Below are 25604 nucleotides of genomic sequence, written 5' to 3' on the forward strand. Positions count from 1 at the left end.
GGCGCGGCAGCTTTGCATCTAAATGACGTCCATGTCAGTAGCAACTTTTCCCTGCACAGTCCGGACGTTTTGTTTGCTCCATCAACAAGAAGAGACTTTGCGCTCCTCCGGTACTAGACGAAGGTTCATGGAAGAAAAGGAATGACTACTGTGGAAGAAGGTGGCGTTCTTTGGGCCACAACTGTCCACAAGTCTTGACAAGCCCCCTGCACACCCACTATCCTTTGCTTTTCCTGCTTTGTGAAACCAGAGACTTTTGAACCATCGGCTTCCTCCTGATCTTATCATCACCACCCATTATAGGAACAGAATATACATTCCCAAGAAGAGGCCAAGCAGTTCCTTCCGTGGTAGCTCCTGCATGTGATTCTCTTGTTCTTCTTTTCTTTGCAGAGAAAGATGAAGATGATGATGATATTTTGATGCTCAAGGTCGCGTATGAGGTGTGTCCACAGGCCGTAGCCTAAGAACTTCTTGGTACGCAAATACACCGAGAGACAACTGGGAGGTGTATGTTCATGTGGCCGTGAATCGCAGAGGCGCCGGAAAGTAGTTTTCCTCTTAATTATTTGCCGGACTTTAGAGTGCTTAACAGGATGGGGTTCCATGTCAAGCACTTGTTGGTCCTCTTTCTCTCAGCGTTATTGCTAGCTGGGAGAGGAGGGAGCTCCAGAGATTCAGAAATCCAAGTGGTTCTTGATTCCAGTTTCCTTCAGAAGTTCGTTGATCAGCTGCCGGACATGCCGAGGATTCAGACCTACAGCTTCAAGAATGGTGTGCCTGTCTCCAACCCACTCGAGATTGGCATGTTCAAGAAGAAATGGGTACTCTCTCTCTCTCTCTCTCTGCAGTTTCAGGATTACTGTCTATCTATATGACAGTAGACAGCAACATGATTGTCCTTATGGTAGATAAATTTTGATACAGGAGTTAACAATATTGAATGAAATCTAGGTCATCCTAGTACTTATTTACAGAAAAGATGCATTCAAAACTACACCTTGAAGTATGAATATGTCGAATTTCAATATGCAAATCTAAAAATCCACTGAAAACCAATCTAAAATGACAAAACAGATTGAATTTAAGTCTGGAACGCATAGAGTTTTTATATGAAGTTCGATTGACAGTCTAAAGACAATTTTGAGATCGTAAGTCCTGGTTCCTTTCACCACTACATTTCCCTGCTACCAACTTGCTATGATATTCTTTAGTTTTCATACCTAAAGGAGAAGCCACTACCGGACAAACAGGAGTTCACATGGGGTTCTGCACTACAGATAGATCAGGTGCAGGGAACCTTTCACTCTGTTTTAACGACAAGCCCGAAATCTTCATTGGTTGAATCCATCTTAGCTGTTCACTTTCAAGCCATTGATAACATTTATTTCTCTTCCTTGTGGATTTCGGTGCAAAATATTGTCCAAACTACCTTAAACAGTTTTTATACCAGTTTTAGAGGAAATGAAATACTCTTATCATCTCGATCTTCTTGTAATCACAAAACACGGAGAAATTCACAAATCCCTGGTCATATATATATATATATATGTGTGTGGAAAAGGTGAAAATAATGTTAAGACGTACACGTACATGGTCCAAATGAAATGGACCAGTCATATAATAACGGCTACATGGCCAGAGAGGACATGTACCTTTTTTTTTTTATAGGTTTGCGCAGGGAAAAAAAAAAAACTAAACTGAAAAAGGCTTTTTTTTTTTTTTGGTGTAAAAAAGAAGGCGCACTTTTTTTCCAGGAAGCATCAAACATAGAAGAATATATAAAGGCCCTTTCCTTTCTTCAAGAAATAAAATGTACCGTCAGAAGAGTATGTATAAGTTTGGAAAATCCATTCCCAAGATGACGACACTTTAACGTAGAATCTGTAGTAAAAGTTGTCACAAAAAGATTGGTCCATAAGCAAGAAACACAAGGCCCCTCTTTAAGATTAGTGCTAGTTTTTAAATGAGAAAATGTTTCTTAAATGAAAAAAGGTTTGAAAGCAATACAACCGATAAAATGAGAATATATAATAAAATTTGAGGACAAGAAGTTTCTTAGATACAAAAACAAACCGCAAAAACAGAAATAAAAGATAAGAAACAGCAGTGAACTCCAATCTCCCTATGTTGGTGTTAAAGATAGCTGATGTTGATGTATTTCTCCCCAACAATAGCTCATGATATCGTTTATCTAGCAAATATTATGAATGAATAGCACCTTTTTTATCTTCACTCACATCAATAGTTTCAGATCTTAGATCCGAAGCTGCATAGAAAGGTATTTTTTGGAATATCCTCAGTTTAAAGTAACATGTATTTCAAAGTCATGCTACATTATAAAAACCAAAGATTCAAAGTCGAATGGGGGAAGGTCTAACCTTAAATTTATAGATCTAAGATCATAGGATCTCAAATCACCACGGATTTGAGATCCATACAACTTTACATGAAATTGAGTATGTATGATCATGAAGGTAATTCCATTTTGAAATTAACGCCAAACGGTTATCAAAACAATATATGAAAAGACAGCAAAGTATCTTAATTTAGATGGAAAAGATTTTGCTTTCTGCAACTTGCCAATTGAAATAAGAAAATAAATCAACCTTGGAAGCAGAATTCGAACCTAAGATCCATGAAGTTTCCAACTCTTTTTCAGATGCAAAACAGAGTTTCTTTGACAACTGATAAAGAAGCCGATTACAGACAAATCTAAATCCAGCTATTTGGTTCAAACCAAGTATATCGAATTTTAGCGCCAGACCTTTTCTGGGAAAAGAGAAAACCTCGGGGGCAGTAAAATTAATAAATAAAAATTTGAGAGGTTAGACGGCACCACTGGATATACACAGGCTGATATTACGAGGGCGATCTGACGCAGAAATTCCACCGGGACTGGCCGGAGACTCTAGTGTTCGCGTTCGGCACCACTGCGGAGGCGGCGACGGTGCCCGGACCGACCATCGAAGCCCTCCGGGGAACCCCCTCCGTCGTCACGTGGGACAACCGCCTCCCTCGCCACCATATCCTTCCGTGGGATGCCACCATTCCGTCGGCGTTGCCCACCCGCAGGAACACCGGAATCCCCACCGTCGTCCACCTCCACGGCGGGATTCACGGTCCAGAGAACGATGGCCACGCCATGGCCTGGTTCACCAGCCGTTTCCGAGAGACCGGCCCCACCTGGACCAACCGGACATACCTCTACCCCAACCTCCAGCATCCCGGCAACCTCTGGTACCACGACCACGCCATGGGCCTCACCCGGGTGAACATTCTCGCCGGCCTTTTCGGCGCCTACGTCGTCCGCGACCCCGCCGTTGAAGACGCGCTCGGCCTGCCATCAGGGCCGGAGTTCGATCGGCACCTAGTGATCTTCGACCGCAGCTTCCTTAAGGACGGGTCCATCTTTATGAATGCCACCGGCAACAACCCGTCGATCCACCCGCAGTGGCAGCCGGAGTACTTTGGCGAGGCGATCATCGTAAACGGTAAGGCCTGGCCGTACCTGGAGGTCCGGAGGAGGTCGTACCGTTTCCGGATCATCAACTCCAGCAACGCCCGATTTTTCCGCCTCTCTCTCACCGGTGGCCTTTCTTTTGTGCACATCGGATCTGATTCCGCCTACCTACCGCGCCCGATCACGAGCTCCCGCTTCCTTCTGGCTCCGTCCGAGATCGCCGACGTCGTCGTCGACTTCTCTGCCACTGACTCCGACGTCTCCATCCTCACAAACGACGCGCCATATCCTTATCCTACCGGCGATCAGGCAGACCCGAAAGGCAACGGGGTGGTGATGAAGTTCGTAATTAGTGGCGAAGCAGCAGAGGAGGCGTCGAAGGTCTGGCAGCAGTCACCACTTCCGGCGAGACTGGTAGCGAGTCCGGCGGCAATCGAGCGCGAAGCCGTGGCCACCAGGTATGTTGCGATGTACGAGTACGAGAGCAAGGAAGGGGAACCGACGCACCTGTACCTGAACGGGAAGTCGTTCGACGCGCCAGCGACAGAGACGCCAAGCGCGGGGACGACCGAGGTGTGGAACGTGATCAACCTGACGGAGGACAACCACCCGATGCACGTCCATCTGGGGCTGTTCGTGGCGCTGGAGCAGATAGAGCTGGTGGACGCGGACAAATTCAAAAAGTGCATGCAGAAGAGGAACGACGCTGTCGGGTGCCGGCTGGCAGAGCACGCCGTCGGGAGTCGGATTCCGGTGCCGGCGTACGAGACGAGATGGAAGAACGTGTTCAAGATGCGGCCGGGGTGCCTGACCAGAATGCTGGTCAGGTTCTCTCTCCTAAACTCGGACAACCAGCCTTACCCATTCGACGCGGCGGCGGAGCCCGGCTACGCTTACCATTGCCATGTAAGTCTCCTTCTCAACTGCGCCGACACTCTACAGGCCGACCGCCGTCCGGCATGCATATCGTTTCTCACCGATCTTCCAGACGGAATCAGTTACTGAAACGCTGTTCATTCCTTGCAGATTCTAGATCACGAAGACAACGTGATGATGAGGCCATTGAAAATTGTCATGTAGAGGCACAAGGTACCGAAAAGAAATACCCATCAAGGGAGAATCATTTTGTGCTTTCTTTTGTCAATCTTTCATCGTCACCCAGAGAAATTTGCCCATTTTTCTGCAGGAGCAGCAGAAGCTTAGGTGGTCTACAAGAATCAGAAGCTCCAAAATATGGGTAGATGTCCGATCGTCTTTTGTTTTCTTGCTTCAGTTGCAGGAGAGAATAGCGGATTTGATTTGCTCCAAGAGTTTGTCTTGTGTTCTTAGGATATGGGGTAAGTGGTGACCATGTGAAACACCGTTTGCCCCAGAATAGAGTGAATAAAGAGGATGGTGATGATGCCGCCGCTCTATAGTTCATCTGCGTAATAAACTGAAGGGAATGTACAGGCTTGTGGGATAAAAACAATTGGAATCAGGCTAATGAGCAGGATTTCTTGAATAATAAAAAGGCAATAGTATTGGATTGACTATGAATTTGCACCCCTGTTCTAACTAAAATCTAGCATAGGTCCCATCAATCTCGAAGGTAGATCAACAACACCTTTTGACTTTGCATTAAACTGAAATCAATCTCGAATTCGTTGAACAAATCAGCATTTTACAGAAACTTGCGAACAAACAACATTGTGGAGAAAATAGCAAAAAATAAGAATGTAAAATGTTTTAAAAATACAAGGTTTATTTGAACAAGTCCACGACATGATTTTATTCTCAGTTCAAATTAAAATGGTTGATCATGATAGCGAATCAGCTGCACCTCTCAGCTCTTTGGGTAATTTGGGGATTACGAATGTCTTCTTGGCTCTGAATCAGTCGAATCTCTAAGCTGCTTGACTGAGGATCAAATCCTGCAGCTCTATAATCTGCCAATGTCCTCCGAAGAACAGCCTGCACATTGCAATTGCCCACATTATCATGAGCTTGCCACTAACTACAAACATATAGACATTAAGAAACTGATTTTAACAATATTTAAAAAATGCATGAGGAATCATGAATCGACATACTTTAGTTTGATAATTAAGCAAAAGGACGAAGACTCATTCAAGGGGGGATTGAGCTACTTGCAGCAACAGGGATGTAAACCCTCATTTGTGACGCCTATCCTGCTATCTCTCGACTGAAAAGTAAAGGTGACGCAAGAGACAAGAAAAATCGTATTGGTAATATTTAGTACATGAAGAAAAGCCTAGGTTACAGCCGGCCATCAAATTCAGCTGCCTACTATTAGGAGACTACCATGGAGAAGCTCCAATTTAGTTGCATTGCAATATGATAAGCTTTGAAGGAGCAGAACATTCCCCCGTTTGATCCACTGTCGTTCCAAAAAATAGTCATAGGTGTCTCTATATAAACCAAAATTGTCCCCTTGATGACCTCAAGAATAGAGTCGAGATGCAACAGATGCATGTCTCAGTTTGGAGTAACATAGTTATTTTAAGTCTTTGCAAAAAATAAAAAAAGATCTGAAACAAGTGCTGTTCAGATGGATATTAATAAGATACCCAGCAACACACAGAAACAGAAATAATTAAGTGGATGCGTCAAGTGTTGTCTAACCATGTTAGCCATTTTTATTCTTGCAAAATAAATGCTAACGAGCAACAAAACAATGACACTTCCTCACATGACGAAAGTAGATGAAGTACTCAAATAATATACAAGGGCAAAAAAAAAAGAAGTGTTCAAGAGAGATGAGTGAGAAGTACCACCATTGCAAGCAATACCTGTAAGCTAGATACTGCAAGCTCTGATGCTTTTTCAAGGTTGTCGGGGTACTTCTGCAATTTAATGCACAGTAGAAAGTAATGAGCAAGCAAAATAAACAACGCATGCAGGAAGCTGTTTGCGATATTAATTGGCAAAAAAAAAAAAAAGAGAAGGAAATACTCACATTGCTCCATCCAAGTAAAAGGGCAGTCATTAGATCACCTGTCCCCTGAAACCATTTTTGCATGCACATTAGCTAATTTATAAATACCTAATTATGACCCTGAGGATTTATGATTCTACTCTTCCTGGATAGAAGCCATTTAATCATTGAAGAAGGAAAGGCAACATTTCGAGAGAAACTTTTGGGGCTATGATGATAATAGATTAAAGAAAGTAAGCAATCTGTTCAGCAACCTTCACAAGGGGTTGTGGGTTTGCAGAATTTTTCAATCCTATCACAAATCTGCCACCACCTGTTCTTGTTTATGGAAATAGTTATTTTTGTTTTGGCAGAGAACCAACCACGTTTTATTTAAAGGAATTCGCTGCAGATGAAGAGAAGGTTAGCATTTGTGTGTTGGCTCCTGATCCATAGTGATAGAAATGTAGCACCAATATCTGTAACCCGAAAACAGCACTCACGCAGGAGAGAGAGAGAGAGAGAGAGAGAGAGAGAGAGAAAATGAAAACAAGAAGAAACTGAGGAGAAGAAGCCGTAGCCAAAATGGTTTGCACGGCCTCTATTTATAATCTCATTTTCAGAATTCTAAGAGTCTCCAATCGTAGAATCCTAGGAGATTTCACAAGCTCCAAGGACATTAATTACATCATAGAAACCTAAGAGACTTCACATATTACAAGGATATTAACTACAACATAGAATCCTAGGAGACTTCCCATATAACAAGGATATTAACTATAACATAGAATCCTAGGAGACTCTTCACATGTTACAAGGACATTAAATATTTTAACACATTCTACAAGGAGGTGGAATCCTAAGAGACTCCTCTTCAACGTGCTGGTGAAGGATTTATATTTTAACACCCTCCCTCAAGTTGTGCATGGTTTTGCACCATGTACAACTTGCCTTTTAGAAACCAGAATCGTTCCTTTGTTAATCCTTTTGTAAATAAGTCTGCAACTTGTTCATCTGTACGAACATAAATAGGCTGAATTTCCTTGTCTTCCACCTTTTGTCTAACAAAGTGTTGATCAATCTCAATGTGCTTTGTTCGACCATGTTGTACGGGATTAAAGGCAATGTTAATAGCGCTTTGATTATCGCACATTAACATTGATGTTTTAATCTTTTCTCCAATGTCTTCTAGCAAATGTCTAACCCATGTAACTTCAGCAGTACCTGCAGCCATGCATCTGTATTCAGCTTCAGTGCTGGATCTTGCTACTGCCTTTTGCTTTCGACAACTCCAAGACACAAGATTACGTCCAATGAAAATACAAAAACCAGAAATGGACTTTCTTTGATCGGGATCTCCAGCCCAATCTGCATCTGTGAATGTCATAAGTTGATGTCCAGTAGTTATATTTTCACTCTTACCATAAACTAAGCCATCTCCTGCTGTCCCTTTAAGATATCTTAATATTCTTTTGACAGCATCCATGTGAGTATCTCTAGGTGCATGCATAAATTGGGATACTTGATTCACAGCATATATAATATCTGGTCTAGTAAATGTAAGATATTGAAGTGCCCCAACAATACTTCTATATTGCGTAGGATCTTCATATAACTCCCCATCTTGAGCACTTAGTCTTTGATTTAGAACACTAGGAGTTCCAACAGGCTTACAATCAGACATACCTGACTTTTTCAACAAATCCAACGTGTATTTCTGTTGTGTCAATGTGAGGCGATTATTGTGCCTATCAATCTCCACTCCAAGAAAGAATCGTAAATCACCAAGCTCTTTCATTTTGAAGTTTTGCATCATCAAAACTTTAGCTTCTTCTATGTGTTTTTCTGAATTGCCTGTGATAACAATATCATCAACATATATAAGAAGTAAAGTAAATATGTTTTCCTTTCGATAAATGAAAAGAGAGTGATCTAGAGGACATCTCCGAAAACCACATTCTTGAATCTTGCAAGAGAAACTGTCAAACCACGAACGTGAGGCCTGTTTAAGTCCATAAATAGATTTTCTTAGTTTGCAAACCCATGCATGAGAGTCTCCTTTCGTGTATCCTAGAGGTTGTTCCATATATACTTCCTCCCTTAAATCACCATGAAGAAAAGCATTCTTCACGTCCATTTGATGTAGTCTCCATCCATATTCAACTGCCAATGATATAATCACGCGAATTGTTCCCATTTTGATCACAGGGCTGAATGTCTCATCATAATCTTCTCCATATTGTTGTGTAAACCCTTTTGCTACTAACCTTGCTTTGTGTCTTTCTATGCTGCCGTCAGGTTTGTATTTAATTTTGTATACCCATTTGGAGCCCACTACGTTCTTTTCGTGTGGCCTCGGAACGATCTCCCATGTTCCACATTCATGCAAGGCATCCATTTCTTCTTTCATAGCCTTTCTCCAATGATGTGATTTTGATGCTTGATCAAATGAAGTAGGTTCTTCCTCCTTGCCAATTTTTGCCATGAATAACTGAAAATCAAGTGATAAAGAATCATAGCTAACCCACCTGTGAATGGGATGACGAATGCGTTGGAATCTTCTAAGGTGGGGCATGTTGTCTTCTTCACTGTGAGCATCTCTGTCCCTTAGTCGTCGACTGTAGATAAGACCCGAATACCGATGTGCATCGTTGCTCTGTTCATTATTGTTTTCGTGATGACTTGATGACTGTGTTGGATCTTCTTGATTTTCACTTTGAGCCATATCCGACGGTTGTATTGCTCTCTCTGAATCTTCACTTTGAGGCACATCATTTTCTATAACAGGATCTGCATTGAATAACTGTGTACTGGTCCAGGGATCATAAGATTCAATGGTCATAGGCATTTCATTTGTATTATCAAAACTATGTTCATCAAAAATGACATTTCTTGAAGTTTTGATACGTTTAGTTGTTGGATCATAGCATCGAAAACCTTTATATTCATCAGCATATCCAACGAATCTACATTGAATAGCTTTGTCTTGAAACTTGTTCCTCAAGGCAGCATCAACGTGAACATAGCATACACAACCAAAAACCTTCAAGTTCTTGTAATCAGGTTGTTTGCCTAAGAGTGTAAAATATGGCGATTTAGACATCAAGAGTGTCATAGGCAAACAATTTATTATGTATACAGCAGTATGGAAGGCTTCAGTCCACAAGGAAATGGGCACATTAGTATCATGCATCATGCTCATGGCGCTTTCAACTATATGTCGATGTTTCCGCTCAACTACACCATTTTGTTGTGGTGTGTAAGGGCAGGAAATTTGTCTAGTTATCCCTTTTTCACGTAGAAATTAAATAAAATCAAGCGAGGAATATTCTCCCCCTCCATCACATTGAAAATGCACCACATTGGATGAAAATTTAGTTTGAATCATGGCATAGAAGTTTCGAAATATATGAGGTACTTCTGATTTGTGTTTCATGAAGTAAATCCAGGTGAAACGTGAGTAAGAGTCAATGAATAAGACATAATATCTTGACCCAGACATGGAATCAATAAGGGCTGGCCCCCATACATCAGAAAAAATAGTTTCAAAAGGTTTGGAAGCCCTTTGATTTATATTATGGAAACGTAAAACATGACTCTTACAAAGTCCACAACTTGAACATTTTTTGACACTTGAAGTAAGAGGTAAACTTGATCTTGGAATGAGACTATCTGTGACAAGTTTTTCAATGAAATGTCGACCACAGTGTCCTAGCCGACTATGCCACAAATTAGACTCCAAAAATTGGTTAGGGCCCCTTACTTTTGATTGAAAATGGCAAGAACTTGGCACTGATGACACATTATGAGAAAGAGAAAATGTCTTCAATCCTATATCAAAAGTGGATGAATCCTTGGGTAGACATTCCTTGAGGACGTACATATTCCCTTGACGCTCCCCTCTAGCGAACATTTTCTTCGTTTGGAGGTCCTTGACATAGACAGAAGAAGGTGTGAATTCAACAGAAGAGCTTGTATCATCAATGAGTTTAGAAATGGATATGATGTTCTTTTTGATATTGGGAGCAAGAACAACATTAGACAGTGATAGAGACGAGGATGACAATGGAATATGTGCATTTCCAATATGTGTAATAGGATGAGATTTTCCATCACCTGTTATAATGCAACTTCTACCGTAATGAGGGGATAAGTTAGTCAATTTACCTGCATTTCCTGTCACATGGGTAGCTGCACCTGAATCCAAGAACCATTCTCCCTGCTCATTTTGCTTTATAGTCATCTTTGAGAATGCGGCCATCAATAGCTGTTGCATATCTTCAGCGGTGGATTTAGAACTTTGTCCTCCTTGTTTATAATCATGTCTTACCCCTTTGTTTTTATTTTGAGGATTAAACCAACATTGTGCCTTCATGTGTCCTTTCTTGTTGCACTGAAAACAAATTGGTATTTTTCTTGAAGTATCCAAAGGAGACATACCTTGGTTATGCGGTGTTGGTAGAATGCCACGACCACCATGGTTGGAGTTCCCATGGCTCTTACCAAACTTTACATTCATAGCCAACACATTTTGGGAGTTCCCTTGATCAGTCCTTTCAATGACTCTTTTCATATTCATTTCATGTTGGAGAAGTTTACCTTGTAGTTCGTTGAAGGAAGGCAGAACAGGAAGGACCTCAAGAGCTGTAATAAAAGCATGATAATCATGCCCAAGTCCATTCAAGGTTTGCTGCACCTTTTCCTTATCAGAAATGTTATTCCCTGAGGCAGCAAGTTGGTCTGCGACGGCCTTAATACGCCCCAAATAATCCATGATAGACGTTGAACCTTTGCTCAAATTCTGAAATTCTTTCTTTAAGTACATAATTCGAGCTTCTGATATTTGGGAAAAGGTATTAGCAAGGGTTTCCCATAATTCTTCTGCAGTACAATCATCAGAAACTGAAAGTAACACTTGTTGAGATAAAGTGGACAAAATATACGCAACCAGACTTTGATCACGTCTCATCCACATAGCATGTTCAGGATTGTTGTCTTCATGAACAGCAATAACTTCTCCTGCCTCATTTTTTATTTCCTGTAAGACGGATATTGGTGGAGCCTTTGTTGAACCATCGAGATGTCCAAAGAGGCCTTGACTTCTTATGAAATGCATGATTTGCCTTTTCCAGATCAGATAATTCTCATGGTTGAGTTTTTCGGTAATAAGGTGAGGAAGAAAACTTGAGGACATGCCAGAATGCGAAAGGTTTTCCATGACAGCAGAAAGGAATGGTATATAGGTAGAAGATGAGAGGGAAAGAAGACACGATATAACAAGATGTGTCCTTGGTAAGCAAGAAGAAAAAGGAACAAGAATTGCGCAAGAGAAAAGTAAATTCAGGATAGAGACAAGATGAGAAAAGAGTTCTAACCGGATCAGACCTGTTTGGGCATTTCGTTTGGTAGAGATAACGTAACCTGGCGCTCTGATACCATGATAGAAATGTAGCACCAATATCTGTAACCCGAAAACAGCACTCACGCAGGAGAGAGAGAGAGAGAGAGAAAATGAAAACAAGAAGAAACTGAGGAGAAGAAGCCGTAGCCAAAATGGTTTGCACGGCCTCTATTTATAATCTCATTTTCAGAATTCTAAGAGTCTCCAATCGTAGAATCCTAAGAGATTTCACAAGCTCCAAGGACATTAATTACATCATAGAAACCTAAGAGACTTCACATATTACAAGGATATTAACTACAACATAGAATCCTAGGAGACTTCCCATATAACAAGGATATTAACTATAACATAGAATCCTAGGAGACTCTTCACATGTTACAAGGACATTAAATATTTTAACACATTCTACAAGGAGGTGGAATCCTAAGAGACTCCTCTTCAACGTGCTGGTGAAGGATTTATATTTTAACACATAGCAGAGGTCAAGATTTCACAATACTTGTGCAGTTGCAAGAAGAAATTTGCACTACAAGAAGAAAAGCTCTAACTTGTGATCGTAGAGAAGAACAATAAATTCATCAAAAACTTTAAGTTATTAAGGAAACATAATTATACTATGTACAACTTCCAAGCTCGTAATTAGTTAAAAGTGATTACCATCCATCACATAAGTTTTTATCATAGCATCTACAAGATGATCACAAGGTTGAAATTAAGTTCTGAAGCAACTACCAAGCTAAATACTTGCAAATAGCAAATGGGTATACAATTTGAATAACAGGATAATCAGGTTTCCTGAAGAACAGGACAACCAGGCTAAAGAAACAGACTATACAGCACAAACAATGATAGCAGGCAGATGAAGAACCCTATGGAGCCCAAGGAGGCAACAAAAGGCTGCTGAAATAATTGGTAGGGACATGAATGAGATAATTGACATTAAGAAGACTTAAATATAGATTATGATCCTTGAAACAATCTAATTGAGAAGCAGCTTCAAGCAAGCAGTGAACCAAAATACATACAGTGAAATATGCAGGTATCATTGGTATCGCAATCTTGAATTGCTCAGGAGACTCCCCCTGCAAGAATTACAGACAAATATAGAAACCATGCCACACAAAATTGGCAGAAGGAAAGCCATAAACAATTCCTAATCTAACAGGATTTGAAAATTTTGGTCCATAGACTAGTTATTTTACATATTTTCACTGCAAACCTATAAATGATAAATCACTAGGAGCGTAAGTACCACAAGTGAACCAGTTCCCATTAAATGTAAAGTAATAAACACATCTAAGTTATATCCAGATGACCACAAGATAGGGTTCAAGAACCCCATCATAATGAAGAACAAGTCATCGGCTAAACACAAGATATGTTCAGGAAAAGGTTTTAAAGGAAATGTGACAATAACATTACAAGCATGGGCAGCTGAAAGTCATCGGGTCACAAAAATTGGGCCTTTCGGGTCGGGTCTTAAGGCAGACCCCATAATAGTGGTATAAAACGAAGAATAGGTGTGTTCAGGGGTTTTGATCACAGTATTTGGAGTGTCTTTCCTGTCGAAGGAAGAACCCCTAATCAGGGTTTAGGGCTTGAGTGCGTGAGTTTTGCAGGGCTTTCATTGTAACAGGTGAACCATGGTAGCAAGCATCTTCCAAAATAATAGTACTGCCAGATTTTCCTAGGCATGGTAAAAAAAACATGCATAAATCTCTTCAACATTTAGGATTTAATCTAATAGGAAAGAAATAGTGCATTCTACGAGAGAGATAGAGAGGGGAGAAAGGGGGGAGGGGAGAGAAGGGATTAATCTTAAAGTGAAGAGTAATGTAATCATCATTCTGAAGCATAATATGTACTATTTAGTTCTAGGTCAGATGTAGAACTCATTTTCATTATTATACAACATTTATTCTTGCGTAATAAAATGTGACATCTGTTTGTACTTTGTAGATCTGAATTGTTAAGTTCGTCAAGAACATCCTTGTTCCTAGTTGAACAAGACCTCAAGAGATGTTTTAGCTTATATTATCTGCATTGTCCAATGCATACAGCTGTATATATACGTACATGAACTGAAGCAAATATATATATTCACGTGAATGCAGGTAGTTCAAGTATTGCATCAATAAATATCATCTATGTGTATCAAAAGGAAAATGGTATATTCATTATTGGATGGTCGCTGTGGTCAGATTTTTGGTAGTCACAGAAAACGCGTTTTTTTTTTTAAAAACGCGATAAATTAAATAGCTTAAAAAAACGTTAAAAAACGAAAAAAAAAACACTTTTTTTCACTTTTTCATTTTTTTCATTTTTTTAATGCCAAACAGTTTTTTTTTATTTTCTATTTTTTATTTGTTGCAAATCTACTTATCTTTTGATGTTTGTGTTCTTAGTTTCTCACTTATTTTATTTTTCCTCTATTTTTAATTTTTTAAAATTTACCGTATTTTTCTCATTTTTTTCAAGTTCGCCGTATTATACCCGAGAAAACCTCGTTGTTTGAAACTCCGAAACTTTATTTGTGACTATGGTCATTTTTTAAAGTAAACTTCTACAAGTAATATAAAAGAACTGAAAACCTTCATGTAAGAGCATCTTTAAAGCAGTGCCACAAAAAAGGAGTTTCTTTAAAAAAAAAACATGACAAAACCCCAATAAAATAAAATTACCATTTAAAACTTAAAAAATGCATTTTTTTCATGTTTTTTCAATGCCAAAAAGTTTTTTATTTTTTATTTTTTATTTCTTGCAAATCTGTTTATTTTTTTATGTTTGTGTTATTAGTTTCTCACTTATTTTATATTTTCATCATTTTAAATTTTTTAATTTTTAAAATTTTACCATATTTTTTCTTTTTTTTTTAAGCTGGTCGTAGTATTATACCCAAAAAAAACCTTACCGTTTAAAATTCTGAAACGTTATTTGTGACTATCCATTAAAGAGTACAGTTTGCGGTCAGTTGAATGATCAAACAATCAGCCTGTGGAAAGACATTATCAGCACTCAAAAGTACCTTCGATTTCTGATGACTTCCAAGGAGAAGATAATCATCTCCAATATGCACACTTGTTATCACCACCTACATAGGACAACAATAGCTCTTTAGAGTTTAGACATTCCTAAACAAATCATAGACAATATACCATCTGCAACAATTATACATGGCAGAATGACCAACATGTAGTTAGTAGTGTGTCTCCCTAGGAAAGAAAGTCAGAAGTTAAAAACTTCATGGAAACTATCATTTGATTGAGTTCTTGCAAGAAAGTCAAATAAAAAATGAAAAATATTGACGATAAAACTTCATAAAAAGTATGGTATCTATGTCATTTTTAACAACAGAAATAAGTACTAAATATTTTGTGTTTTGTGTGGCATCAAATTGTTTGCATGAAAGTGTAAAATTGAAAAATGTGAACCACATAACTTGAAGAAAAATAGCATTTTACTTTTATTTTTAATAAATAATATTAAATAGTTTGTATTTCTACATGTTTTTGAAGACATTAATTGTTACAAGTTACAACAATGTTTTGCATATTATCTTGTTAATACAGTCATACAAGGACACCATTGAAATTGCATAATTTCATCCAACATATGTTAAAATTTGCTATAGGGCCACGTTTGAATTGTAATAGGGGTTGTCACAAAATTCTTTTCTGGAGATATTTGCAATCAATGTTCTGAATGCCCATGTTATTTCCTTTGCTTTTTCCTCAAGGTGCATTTTGATCTACTAAAATATAAAGGATCATATAAAGAAAAAGAGAGATCCATTGCCCACATCATCCTTAGGTTTTTATCAGCAAGGTTTTTCTCGAGACTAATCTAAAAATTGTTTTTCTTGAGAACACCATTGGAATTCAAAAATTTTAAAATTATGTAGAAGATAGATAAATTATGAATTGATATCTACTAATTTATGTACAAAAACGTTGACAAAAGTTCAAATAGTTGATCAAAAAAAAAAGTCCAAATATATTGAAAAAATATTTTTCGAAAAACCTAACAAATTTGGAAATATTTTCAAAATACCACCATAGGTTTCCATTTTTTCATTTATATTTGCATTTTTATCATGCTATTCTGAAAATGTTGCTGATAACTGTGACAATGCTCACACCCTTAGACGTGACCACTTGTTTGTCCTGAGGCATATGACAATTTAGCTCTAATACTTGAGCATCCACGTCAAGGTTATCAATTTAAATAATTTTAGCAGATTTTATAAATATTAGTTACTGCTTCTAGCCAGCCTAGCCTAGATTGGCATCAGTGTCAGGCTTCTGCCAGCCTAGATTGCATCAGCGTCAGGCAAGGGTTACCACATTAGCAGATTTTATCAATATTAGTCACTGCTTCTAGCCAGCCTAGCCTAGATTGGCATCAGTGTCAGGCTTCTGCCAGCCTAGATTGCATCAGCGTCAGGCAAGGGTACCACACAGTGCTTGGAAACACATATGACCCAATTACTCCTAAGCCCATTTCAATCCTTTCAAAAGATTAAACATGTGAGCGAATGGCATAGAGTAGGTTATTCCTAGGATTATCCCAACACAAACAGAAAAAATTATCACTTACAGATAATATATAGATTTATCATCTACTAGAGTATATAAACTCAGCCCACATAATATGAAACAAGGTCTTTTTTATGGGCACACTCCCTTATGCAGAAGCACTAGGATACTCACACAACGAAAACTTCATTAATCTAAAGAGAAAAATAAAGGACCAGAGCAAATCAAGTTAGTTTAAAATTATTTTTTTAATTTTCCTAAGTAACAATTAGAAAATAAACCTCAAGAGAAATATAAATGAAAGAGAACAAATTAATCAACCTTCACCACTAAAATCATCAATTAGACATTGGCATAATGAGTCCCTAATAGGCTAATAGCAATGTTCAATTATATGTAACCCATATAAAACTATTGAAACATGATATGCAATCCTATCAGTAATAAGAGTATCAACCCCCATTCATTTTGCAGTTTAAAAGTAGTATCAACCAGGGAAAAACACTAGAAATTACCTATCGTGGTGTAACCCTAGTTTCAATTTTGTCAACTTCAAAGTCAAATTTTCTTTTCTTAACTTGCATGATGGTTTCAAGTTTCAACCATTACGCAATACAAGTTATATAATTTTCAGATTAGTCATGGTGCACACATCAAATTGTCAATTACTTATCTCTCAAGAAGAACGACAAGTAATTTGCCTATGTAAATACCAATACTAGCCAATTCCATTCATGACAAATTTTTAGGAAGGTCTCCTTCGGAGGTTTTCAAAAATGTGGTTAGAATTCAAAACTTTTTGATAATAAAGAATAACAGAGCAGGCTACTAATAATGAGCTTTCAGCCATTTTTCTTACAAAAATAATGACAAAAGTTCATAGAAAATTTTGAATCATAAATGGAAAAAAATGAAAAACATAGATAAATCATAAATGACGGGGCTTTGTAGAAAAGGAAATTATTACGATAATATGCAATATTACTGTGACATTTTTGGACGATATATTGAAGCATTACCAAATTTTTAACAATATATTTTTTTGAAGCTAGTCAGTGGTAAAAACACAAAATTATCAAATTATTATCATTATTGTGACTGGTGAACACGTATGCACAATGTACACATGCTTTAACTTGTACTTTACTTCCTTCAAGCATAGAAAGCATCCAAACCTTAGAAGGACCTGCAGCATGAAGATACTTACATGCCTCCAAGCCATCTTTCTCTGATGTTATTCTGCAAAGCCATCATCTTCGTTAAGAATAGTATAAATTCAAGTCCACAATGAAGCTTCAATATAAAAGCCAAAATTGAAAGAAAAACATGTGCCCCTTTTTTCCTTTAACAATTTAGAACGTCATTTTATTCTCTACTATGTCAGGAGCATTCCAGACCTTTGCTACGGTCAACAAAATCAAAGCCAATGCCAGCTCCAGTTTTAAAAAGGCTTCCAGAAAATAGAATGGCATCTATGAATTCTGTCACTTCTTCAATTTCACCATATATAGGAATCTGTCAACCATTAATAGAGGCATAGCAAGGCTGAACTACTGTTGCTCGTATCTACATACTGATGATTTACAGAAAAGGAAGCTGCTGCAGCAAACACCTAAGCAGTTTTATGCAGCTTATGGACTAAAACGCCATCTGGCCAGGTTATCAACAGCACTTTTTCCTCTTGTTCTGTTCCATATGCTTGTTCCAAGCTCATTCTGTAATTTGGGTGTAAAAAGATGATCCCTTCTCTTTCAGATAGTCATCAACTCTTTTCTTCTAAAATATGATATTTTCGATGCAACTTCTACCACAAAACCTAAGGTATTAATAATTTCCATAACAAAAATGTACTCCATCCCACTTAATTCTAGGATAAACTTGAGTAATAATGAAAAACTAGACTTGTCAACAAAAAAAAAAAAAAAAGGTTCTAGTTTGCTGTGCTTCATCATATGTTATGCAATATTTGTTTTAGAGCAGAATAATAACTTTAGAATAAGATGGAAAATGAAGGGACATAAATTTAACTAGCAGATGGTTAGAACTTTCACAAACAAAAAATCAATGTCCTAATTTGACATGGATATCTAGGAATGCAAACAGCACTTCTGGGGTTTCATTGCTTAGAATGATGCAAGAGGTCCAATACCACACCAATAAGATTAAAAACACAACACAGTTCAAGAATACTTTTGCCGGTCAAAAAATTACAAAGATGAGAGAAATCATTTTATGTTACTACTTACTCCTTAATACTAGGATACATTTAGATGCAACTAAATTTTTTCACTGTGCAAATTTTGCTGTTTTAGATGCTTTGCAGCATTGGTAACTTTCTTCTTCACTGTTAAATATTATTTCCACTATTTTTTTCTAGATGAAGAGCTGAATACTCAATGTCTACCCTGAAAAGTTTACCTTCATATTTTGGGTGCCTTAGACACACAATTATCAATCCCCTGAAACCAACACAAACTTCTGCATGCTTTGTGATAACGTCACAAAATTGTAATCACTAATTTTAAAGTCTAAACAAATTTTAAAGTCTAAACAAATTTTAAAGTCTAAGCAAAATAAACCAATCAACTAGACACGAACCATTTAGGGGCAATATCCACAATATGGAGGCAAACCTCAATCAAAGATTGCATTGAAATACAGAATACAACACCTGAATCCTGTCAATTGTTCTGCTTCAAATTGATTAGGGGTCAACATGGAGGCTAAAGGGACAACCTGCAAAATCATGTAAATAACATGGATCTTGAAGTATTTCAAAGCTAAAATATCAAAGGTTGGGGATAACATTGAAAATCAGAAATAGAAGGCTGCAGGACCTTCAGACATGGTATTGAAAATTTAAAACATCATGGTGAAATTTGCCGATAACTGCAATGGGTGAAATGTGATACTATGTTCACATGACAATGCAGGTTTATAATAATCTTCAAGGTGAAACATGTAGATTGTAGACAGTTACAATGTTAAACTTGCAATTTGCTTCAGAATTTACTTAAAGATGTTTTGTGGGGAAGCCAAAAATTTAAACCAAGATGGAACTAACTTGCTATAAATAAAAATAAAATAGGAACAGACTTGACCTGGAACAAAAGAGTTGCGCTATCTCGAACAATAATATACTATTATGTACTAAGCATAAAACTAAAAAATTTTCATTTTAGTATAGTAACAATTTTTGCATTTTAGTGTTAACTGTCAACACTATTTTGCAAGCCTCATGTTTTTCCAAGACCTAATATGATATTAAGACTTTAGTATTATAGATCCTTTATAGTTTTTTAATATTCCTAAGTTTTTTTCAAACATCAACAAATATCAAAGACTTTGCTTTCTCAAATTGTTTTCTTCAATAAAGCTAAATAATCACACATATTGTTTATTTTCTCTAAACTAAAGAAATCCTGTTATTCAAGTAATAACATGATAAAAGAGGTAAATTTTCTTAAGCTTTTGTTCTAAAATCAATCAAATAATTCACTAATTTTGATTACAATAATTTCCCACATCAATAACAAATCATATGCTCTAGAAAAAGTTAAAGCAGTAAAATGGGAAAAAAAAAACACACTTTTACAATGGCTATGTTTCAGTAAAAGTTAATCCAAGGTTTTTCATAACCCATTAGCAAAGAACTAGGTCCATATCTACAAGTGCAGGAAAAATGGAAGCAAAAACAAGAACCTGGAGACAGATTTTCTCCAGAAGACCATCCTTTTCGCAGAAAAGGCAGAAACATGTTTGTCCTTTTTATACAATTCTCTTTCAATGGGGGAGCCCATTTTTCTTTTTGAAAGGCAAATCTAGAAATGAGAAAAAGAGAAAGAGCCATAAGCTAAATAAGTCTGGGAAGTTGCATGAGAGTGGGAACTGCCACCCTGACATGTGCACATATTGACCCATATGGCTAAGTGATATTTGGCCTGTATACACATGCATACAGACATATGCTATTTCATTTTTATACCAACTCCTTGTAGACATGTGCAATTATTGGTTACTTAACTCTATGAACCTGTTGAAGCTAAAAGGAAGTCAGTTGCCTACTTATTGGCTCAGGCCCAAATAATTAAGAACTATTATAGCCGCAGTTCAGAAACATTACATAGCTACACATTCTTTCTTGTGTGAATGAAGAGAGCAACTTTCTTCAATATCATAATAGACAGAAGATAACAGGTCCAGTCCACCTCAGAAGATATTTCATAAAAAAATAACAAAAAAGGTATTCAGCTCTTCCAGTAAGAACAATGCTCAAATTCGGTAGCATATTCAAACCCTTTGTTTTTCTTCCATGACATCCACAAGTGGATCTTGTGCAAAAAACATACTGGAGGCAAACAATATTTGAGGACGTATCTGGTGTTTACATGAATGCCAAGGATAAAGTTTTAACAACAAAAGGCCTTGTTCATGCATAAAACAGTCAAGAGCTTGACTTCAACATCAACACCAATTCCAACAGCCCTTCATAGAAATATCTAGCCTGACTTCAGACACACTAACATAAACCCATATTCCGTAGACACTTAATCTACACATGTAAGTTTATGGATGAAGAGAAAGGAGGATTTACATTCTGACGATAAAGTGACACCAGATCTGGAGGAACATAGAGCTTTCCTTCATCTCCCATAACCGGATCACAAACTAACCATAAAAAGATATAAGTTATAATGATGATCAAATCTTAAGAATAATCGCATGTCTATCACTTTCACATATGCTCATCTGACAGCAAAAGAAATGAGTAGACTCACACATCATTTATCATTACGATTATCATATATTAACAATTATTGTCTCTGTTATTTTTATTATTATCCATGTGTTGCAGTGCTCATTGGTATTGGTATGTGTTTCCAATTTTCAGTAAAAATCAACTTTGATAATGGCTTTTCTGATATTGAAATACAACACAAAGGAGCATCCCAGACTCAAATTTTTTGAAGCAACAGTTGATGGCTCCAAGCATAAGCAAATAAATACATATAAAACTCTGTTAGAAATCTAATTATTATAGTGACAGATTCTAATATCATTCATTTATGTACCTCTATGTGGCAGATAGTCATGGAACCATGTGCACAACCAATTACAAATCACCATGCAATATCTAATTAATCAAGACCTACATAAATAGAAACACATAGTATGTTGATACAAATTGACATGCATACATATATGCATGTCTCCCTTCTATTGGCTTCTAAAAGATGTCTCTTGGTCATCTTTCTTAGTCCCCATGAAGTCATTTGTTTCCAACACGATCTCATATAATTCGAAAGGTATATCCCTAAGATTGCAAATAATGTTAAATATAAATTAAAGTCCAAATATTCCACAACTTGACTGGTATCCTCAGCCTGAAAATCAACAGCAGTATCATCCATCTGTGTACACATCATCAACAATAGACCAGTTTAAGAAAACCACAATATGCATGATATGAACTTTACTTATATATTAGTCCACTCCTATAGAAATTAGGTAGCCTATTGCATTACTTTCTCCATGCAATGCACAATGTTCAGTTAGCAAGTAACAGTTAACCACGTATTTGTTCTATAAGTAGCTCAATTAACTCAGTTACATCCTAGTTGATGAATTTGCAGTGTATCATGCTGCAGAGTTCTGCTTTTGTGCTGAATCTTCATCTACCATATGTTTATGTGGGTATATGAAAATCCATGATAGCCTAATCCTAGAATATGAGGTTTTTTTTATTTCTTACAAAAGCAGAAGGCATAGTCTGCTATGTAAAGTGTAAAGTGTAAACCAATCCCTCGTACACCTGAAATATCCGACAAAGTAAATTCTAAGGGCAGGTTCCTGATCTAGAGCGTAGATTCTCCTGTTCTATGAATGCATGATATGATATGTAAATGACAACTTTCAGAAAGCAGCATCCATGTGTTCGTAAAGTACAACTGTCATCTATAGGTAGCATCTCCATTCTCTAGCACTCCAAGAAAGCTATTTAACTCACGCCAAAAAGTAAGAAGTACATAAAAAGAGCAAAAATATATATACCAGTCAAGTAATGATGCCCGACTCGCTAGGTAAAGATGCACACTTGTAATAGAGACAAGAGAAAGGCAAGGCATCTGAGAGTGATTACCATAGATAAGCCTAGGATTTACGTCACGTAATCTCTTTACAACTTGCAAGATGGTGTTTAGAAAGGAAGCTGATCCAATATAACCTACAAGGATATGACAAAAAGGTAACATTAATGAGTTCGTGCAGCCACAAGAGGGACATACATTTTGATGAAGTTCCTTTCTTTTTCCCCTTCAACTCTTTTCCCCTTTTTTTTTTATATGAACTGAAGAAGTATCTGATGAAAACTAAAATCTGGAATAAGTTAACCAGAAAAAGAAACATGTTAAACCATTTAAACAATGTGACATCAGAAGTTAACAGTTTGAAGACATTGCTTCCAACACCCCTTGGCCAATCAAATTCAGTGCATATGTTCTAAGATGATCCTCATGAGCATAGCTCACGGGATATCAGAAATTCATGCAAGAGAAAATAAGATGGCAGAAGTCCTGTGTTTCTTTAAGCATAAGGAAAAAAAAAAAGCTAGAATAAAAAATTCTTTCATAACTTGCTTCTTATTTCTTTTATTTTAATTTTTTTTAGATTTGCGCAAGGTTTGTCCAGATAAAAAAAACACACTTTGAAACATTTTTTTTCAAAAAAAAAAATCCCAAAATGATATTGTTGGTGAATATGAACTAAGACATTTAACACACTTGTAATCATTTGATCATCCCACTTACAAATAGGGTTCATGTCAAACAAGATATTTCATTAGAAATTTCAAATTTCAATTTTAATGGCTTATTTGGGAAGAAAAATCTTCTTCTTTCAATTCCGAAATGAGTTTGGGGAAAAAAAAGAAGCAATGACATAACCTAAACTTTGCCTACCCAGATGTTAATTATGCTAAGACCAACTGTGCTTAAATTATTCTGATAGGAACTAGGAAGAAGAGTCTCTAATGACATGATTTTCATTTGATGTTTAACAGCATCGCAAGGCAAATGTTTGCAGTTTGCACAGACCATTCCTTATAGTACTATATTAGTAGGATTACAATCAGTTTCAGAAAGTAAAGATACACAGGTTTTAAACATTCTTAGGTCTGAAAAAGTGCATTTTGAATCACGAACAAAAAGGCACCTAAAAATAAGAACCTCAATTTTGATTGTTAATTGCATATATTCTTTAGGCACATATGGCTAACAAACTAAGAGACTAGTGGACAACGTCTTCACCACATAGGTATGCACACATGCATAATACATGTGTAAGCATGTATTTGCATGTAAATGTATACACCTACGAGAGACTGAAGTTTCTCACGAAACTGAATTTAGAGAACCCAGAATCTTGACACTGGCATACAACCACTTTTGACATGCAAAAATGAAGATAACTGTTTTGCTGACCTGTCAATAGGTGAGTGTAAAATAGTAAATCATTTGCTGAGAGGCCCTCAATGATATCCCATAGTTGTTCTCCATTAAGTACTTGACCTCTAAATGTAGGATACCCTGCACCACCTTGACTAATCAGATAACATCAAGCCCGCAAGCCACAGCATCTACTGTGAGCTTATACAGGAATGCAGATGTAAGTTCGCACCGTATATCGGGTCCATGAGTTCTGAGAATCTTTGAAGGAAGTTATATAGAGCAGCTTGCCTGTGTGGTTAGAGAACTGCACGGAATTGATAGGGTCCACATCAAAACCAAGAAGTTGAAGTGGAAAGACAGCTGACTTGTTCCCGACGTAACCCTGCAGTTGATTGTGCATATAGGATCATGTTTTCCATTACATTAAGTATGAACTATCAGAGATATTGGGAAGACAAGGCTACATATTATATAAACTGAGATCCTGTTTACATGTTGAACAATTCATTCATCATGTCCAGAAACCAATAACAGTAAAACCAAAAACAAGATACTACAAGGAGTAGCCTGTCTGAGATCAACCATAACAAAGCACTTCGGAGTTCAGACTTCATGCCTAACATTCCCTTCTTAAATGTGGCCACATATGTTTATTTACTTCAACTAGCCGGTTATTAGAATCACAATGTTGCTGAAACACTGCTAAGGTACATGATTTAGATAATCCAAACACTGCATTCTACAGTATCGTTGATATGCTATAGTTGGCAGAACTGAACACATCTCCAATGAGCTAACACACAGGGCTTTCGCATTTTCCCACTAAGGGAACATTTCTTCAGCATATTTTTCATCATTTGCATGTCATGTCGGTCATTACTGAAAGAAGATGGATACATTGATGATGAGGATGCCTCTCACGTAGCAGCATTAAAGGCATTAACGACGCTGATGAAGATGGAGAATTATCAAGAAAGATTGGCAACCAATGAGAAGTAACCAAATGCTATTGGGAAAGGGAAATCTTTATTGTAAATGCTCCTTATATTTAGGAGAAATCTTTGGAAACTGATTTGAAATTCATTATCAATAATAAGTTCATTTTGCACTATCGGCTAAGGCTGATGGTGGCTTTCCGTGGACTAGGTATTATTCCAGCCTCGTGAAATTATATTTTTTGTCTTTGTTTTTTATTTTTTTATCAATTACATGTTCAATACTTTGATGTCAGCGGCACCAACTAGGCAAGCTTTCTACGATTTCTCGTTTACTCCCATATTATCCAGATCGTCTTCTAACATACACCCCATCAGATACTCGAAAATGAACTAATAACAAGCACCAAGCGCTACCCACAAATTCTACATCAACACAAAGGACCAACCACAAAGACAAAATCCCGAACACAAAGAGGAACTTCAACCTTTCTTTCGCATTAGCGGATAACAATCAACGAAAAACCCAAAAAACACAATCCTATAGAGAGAGAAAGCAAACAAAACCTGGACGGTGTGAGACTGGATACTGAGAACTCGTCCGGTTTCCGACGGAAGAGCCAAGGACAGGATCGGCGGGGTCGCCATTGAGGTGGAGCCTCTTCTTCTCCCGATCCTGCTCGACAAGCCAAACGAAGACGTCAGTCCTCCATCACCAATAACCACCATTCCTCTCTCTGACAAAAGCAAGCGCGAGTGCGAGACAGACAAATCGAGAGAGAGAGATTACGCGAGTCGCCGCCTATGGAACACGGCCTCCTCGACCCCCCAAATCGCGTCCCCCACCTTCCTTGGTAGCTCACTCCAACTCCACACTTTCTTTATAAGTAGACAGACCAATTCAC

The 25604-nt window shown here is 37.5% G+C and overlaps 2 protein-coding genes across 4 annotated transcripts; one reads left to right on the forward strand and one right to left on the reverse strand.

Moving 5' to 3' along the window:
• Positions 1-4998, forward strand: LOC116264848 (multicopper oxidase LPR1-like). Its single transcript, XM_031645270.2, has 4 exons — positions 1-824; positions 2885-4369; positions 4490-4552; positions 4650-4998. Exons 1-3 carry the CDS (start codon positions 597-599, stop codon positions 4541-4543), a joined length of 1767 nt encoding a protein of 588 aa, XP_031501130.1. The 5' UTR covers positions 1-596; the 3' UTR covers positions 4544-4552; positions 4650-4998.
• Positions 4999-5055: 57 nt separating this feature from the next.
• On the reverse strand, positions 5056-25604 carry LOC116264849 (pyridoxal kinase). Of its 3 annotated transcripts, none has more exons than XM_031645273.2 (13): positions 25490-25604; positions 25267-25375; positions 24053-24146; positions 23798-23902; positions 22459-22542; positions 20914-20987; positions 18991-19055; positions 17495-17558; positions 14810-14875; positions 12810-12866; positions 6423-6467; positions 6256-6309; positions 5056-5416 (listed from the first exon to the last, which is right to left on the reverse strand). In XM_031645273.2, the coding sequence occupies exons 2-13, from the start codon at positions 25345-25347 to the stop codon at positions 5276-5278; spliced, it is 930 nt and encodes a 309-aa protein (XP_031501133.1). In that variant the 5' UTR covers positions 25348-25375; positions 25490-25604; the 3' UTR covers positions 5056-5275. The 3 variants fall into 3 exon arrangements, with proteins under 3 accessions (XP_031501133.1, XP_049936613.1, XP_031501135.1); XM_050080656.1 differs by having other exon boundaries at positions 25469-25576; XM_031645275.2 differs by lacking the exons at positions 25267-25375; positions 25490-25604 and having other exon boundaries at positions 23994-24134.

This window comes from Nymphaea colorata, chromosome 11, assembly GCF_008831285.2.
Source record: "Nymphaea colorata isolate Beijing-Zhang1983 chromosome 11, ASM883128v2, whole genome shotgun sequence".
Classification (NCBI taxonomy): domain Eukaryota; kingdom Viridiplantae; phylum Streptophyta; class Magnoliopsida; order Nymphaeales; family Nymphaeaceae; genus Nymphaea; species Nymphaea colorata.

Coding starts and splice junctions, on each gene's coding strand:
- LOC116264848 (XM_031645270.2), top strand. CDS start 597: ATGGGGTTCCATGTCAAGCACTTGTTGGTCCTCTTTCTCTCAGCGTTA. Junction 825..2,884: donor GCATGTTCAAGAAGAAATGG/GTACTCTCTCTC, acceptor GATCTGACGCAG/AAATTCCACCGGGACTGGCC. Junction 4,370..4,489: donor GCTACGCTTACCATTGCCAT/GTAAGTCTCCTT, acceptor CATTCCTTGCAG/ATTCTAGATCACGAAGACAA.
- LOC116264849 (XM_031645273.2), bottom strand. CDS start 25,347: ATGGCGACCCCGCCGATCCTGTCCTTGGCTCTTCCGTCGGAAACCGGA. Junction 20,988..22,458: donor AAATCCTAGGCTTATCTATG/GTAATCACTCTC, acceptor TTTTATGGTTAG/TTTGTGATCCGGTTATGGGA. Junction 19,056..20,913: donor TGTCACTTTATCGTCAGAAT/GTAAATCCTCCT, acceptor ATGATTTTGCAG/GTTGTCCCTTTAGCCTCCAT.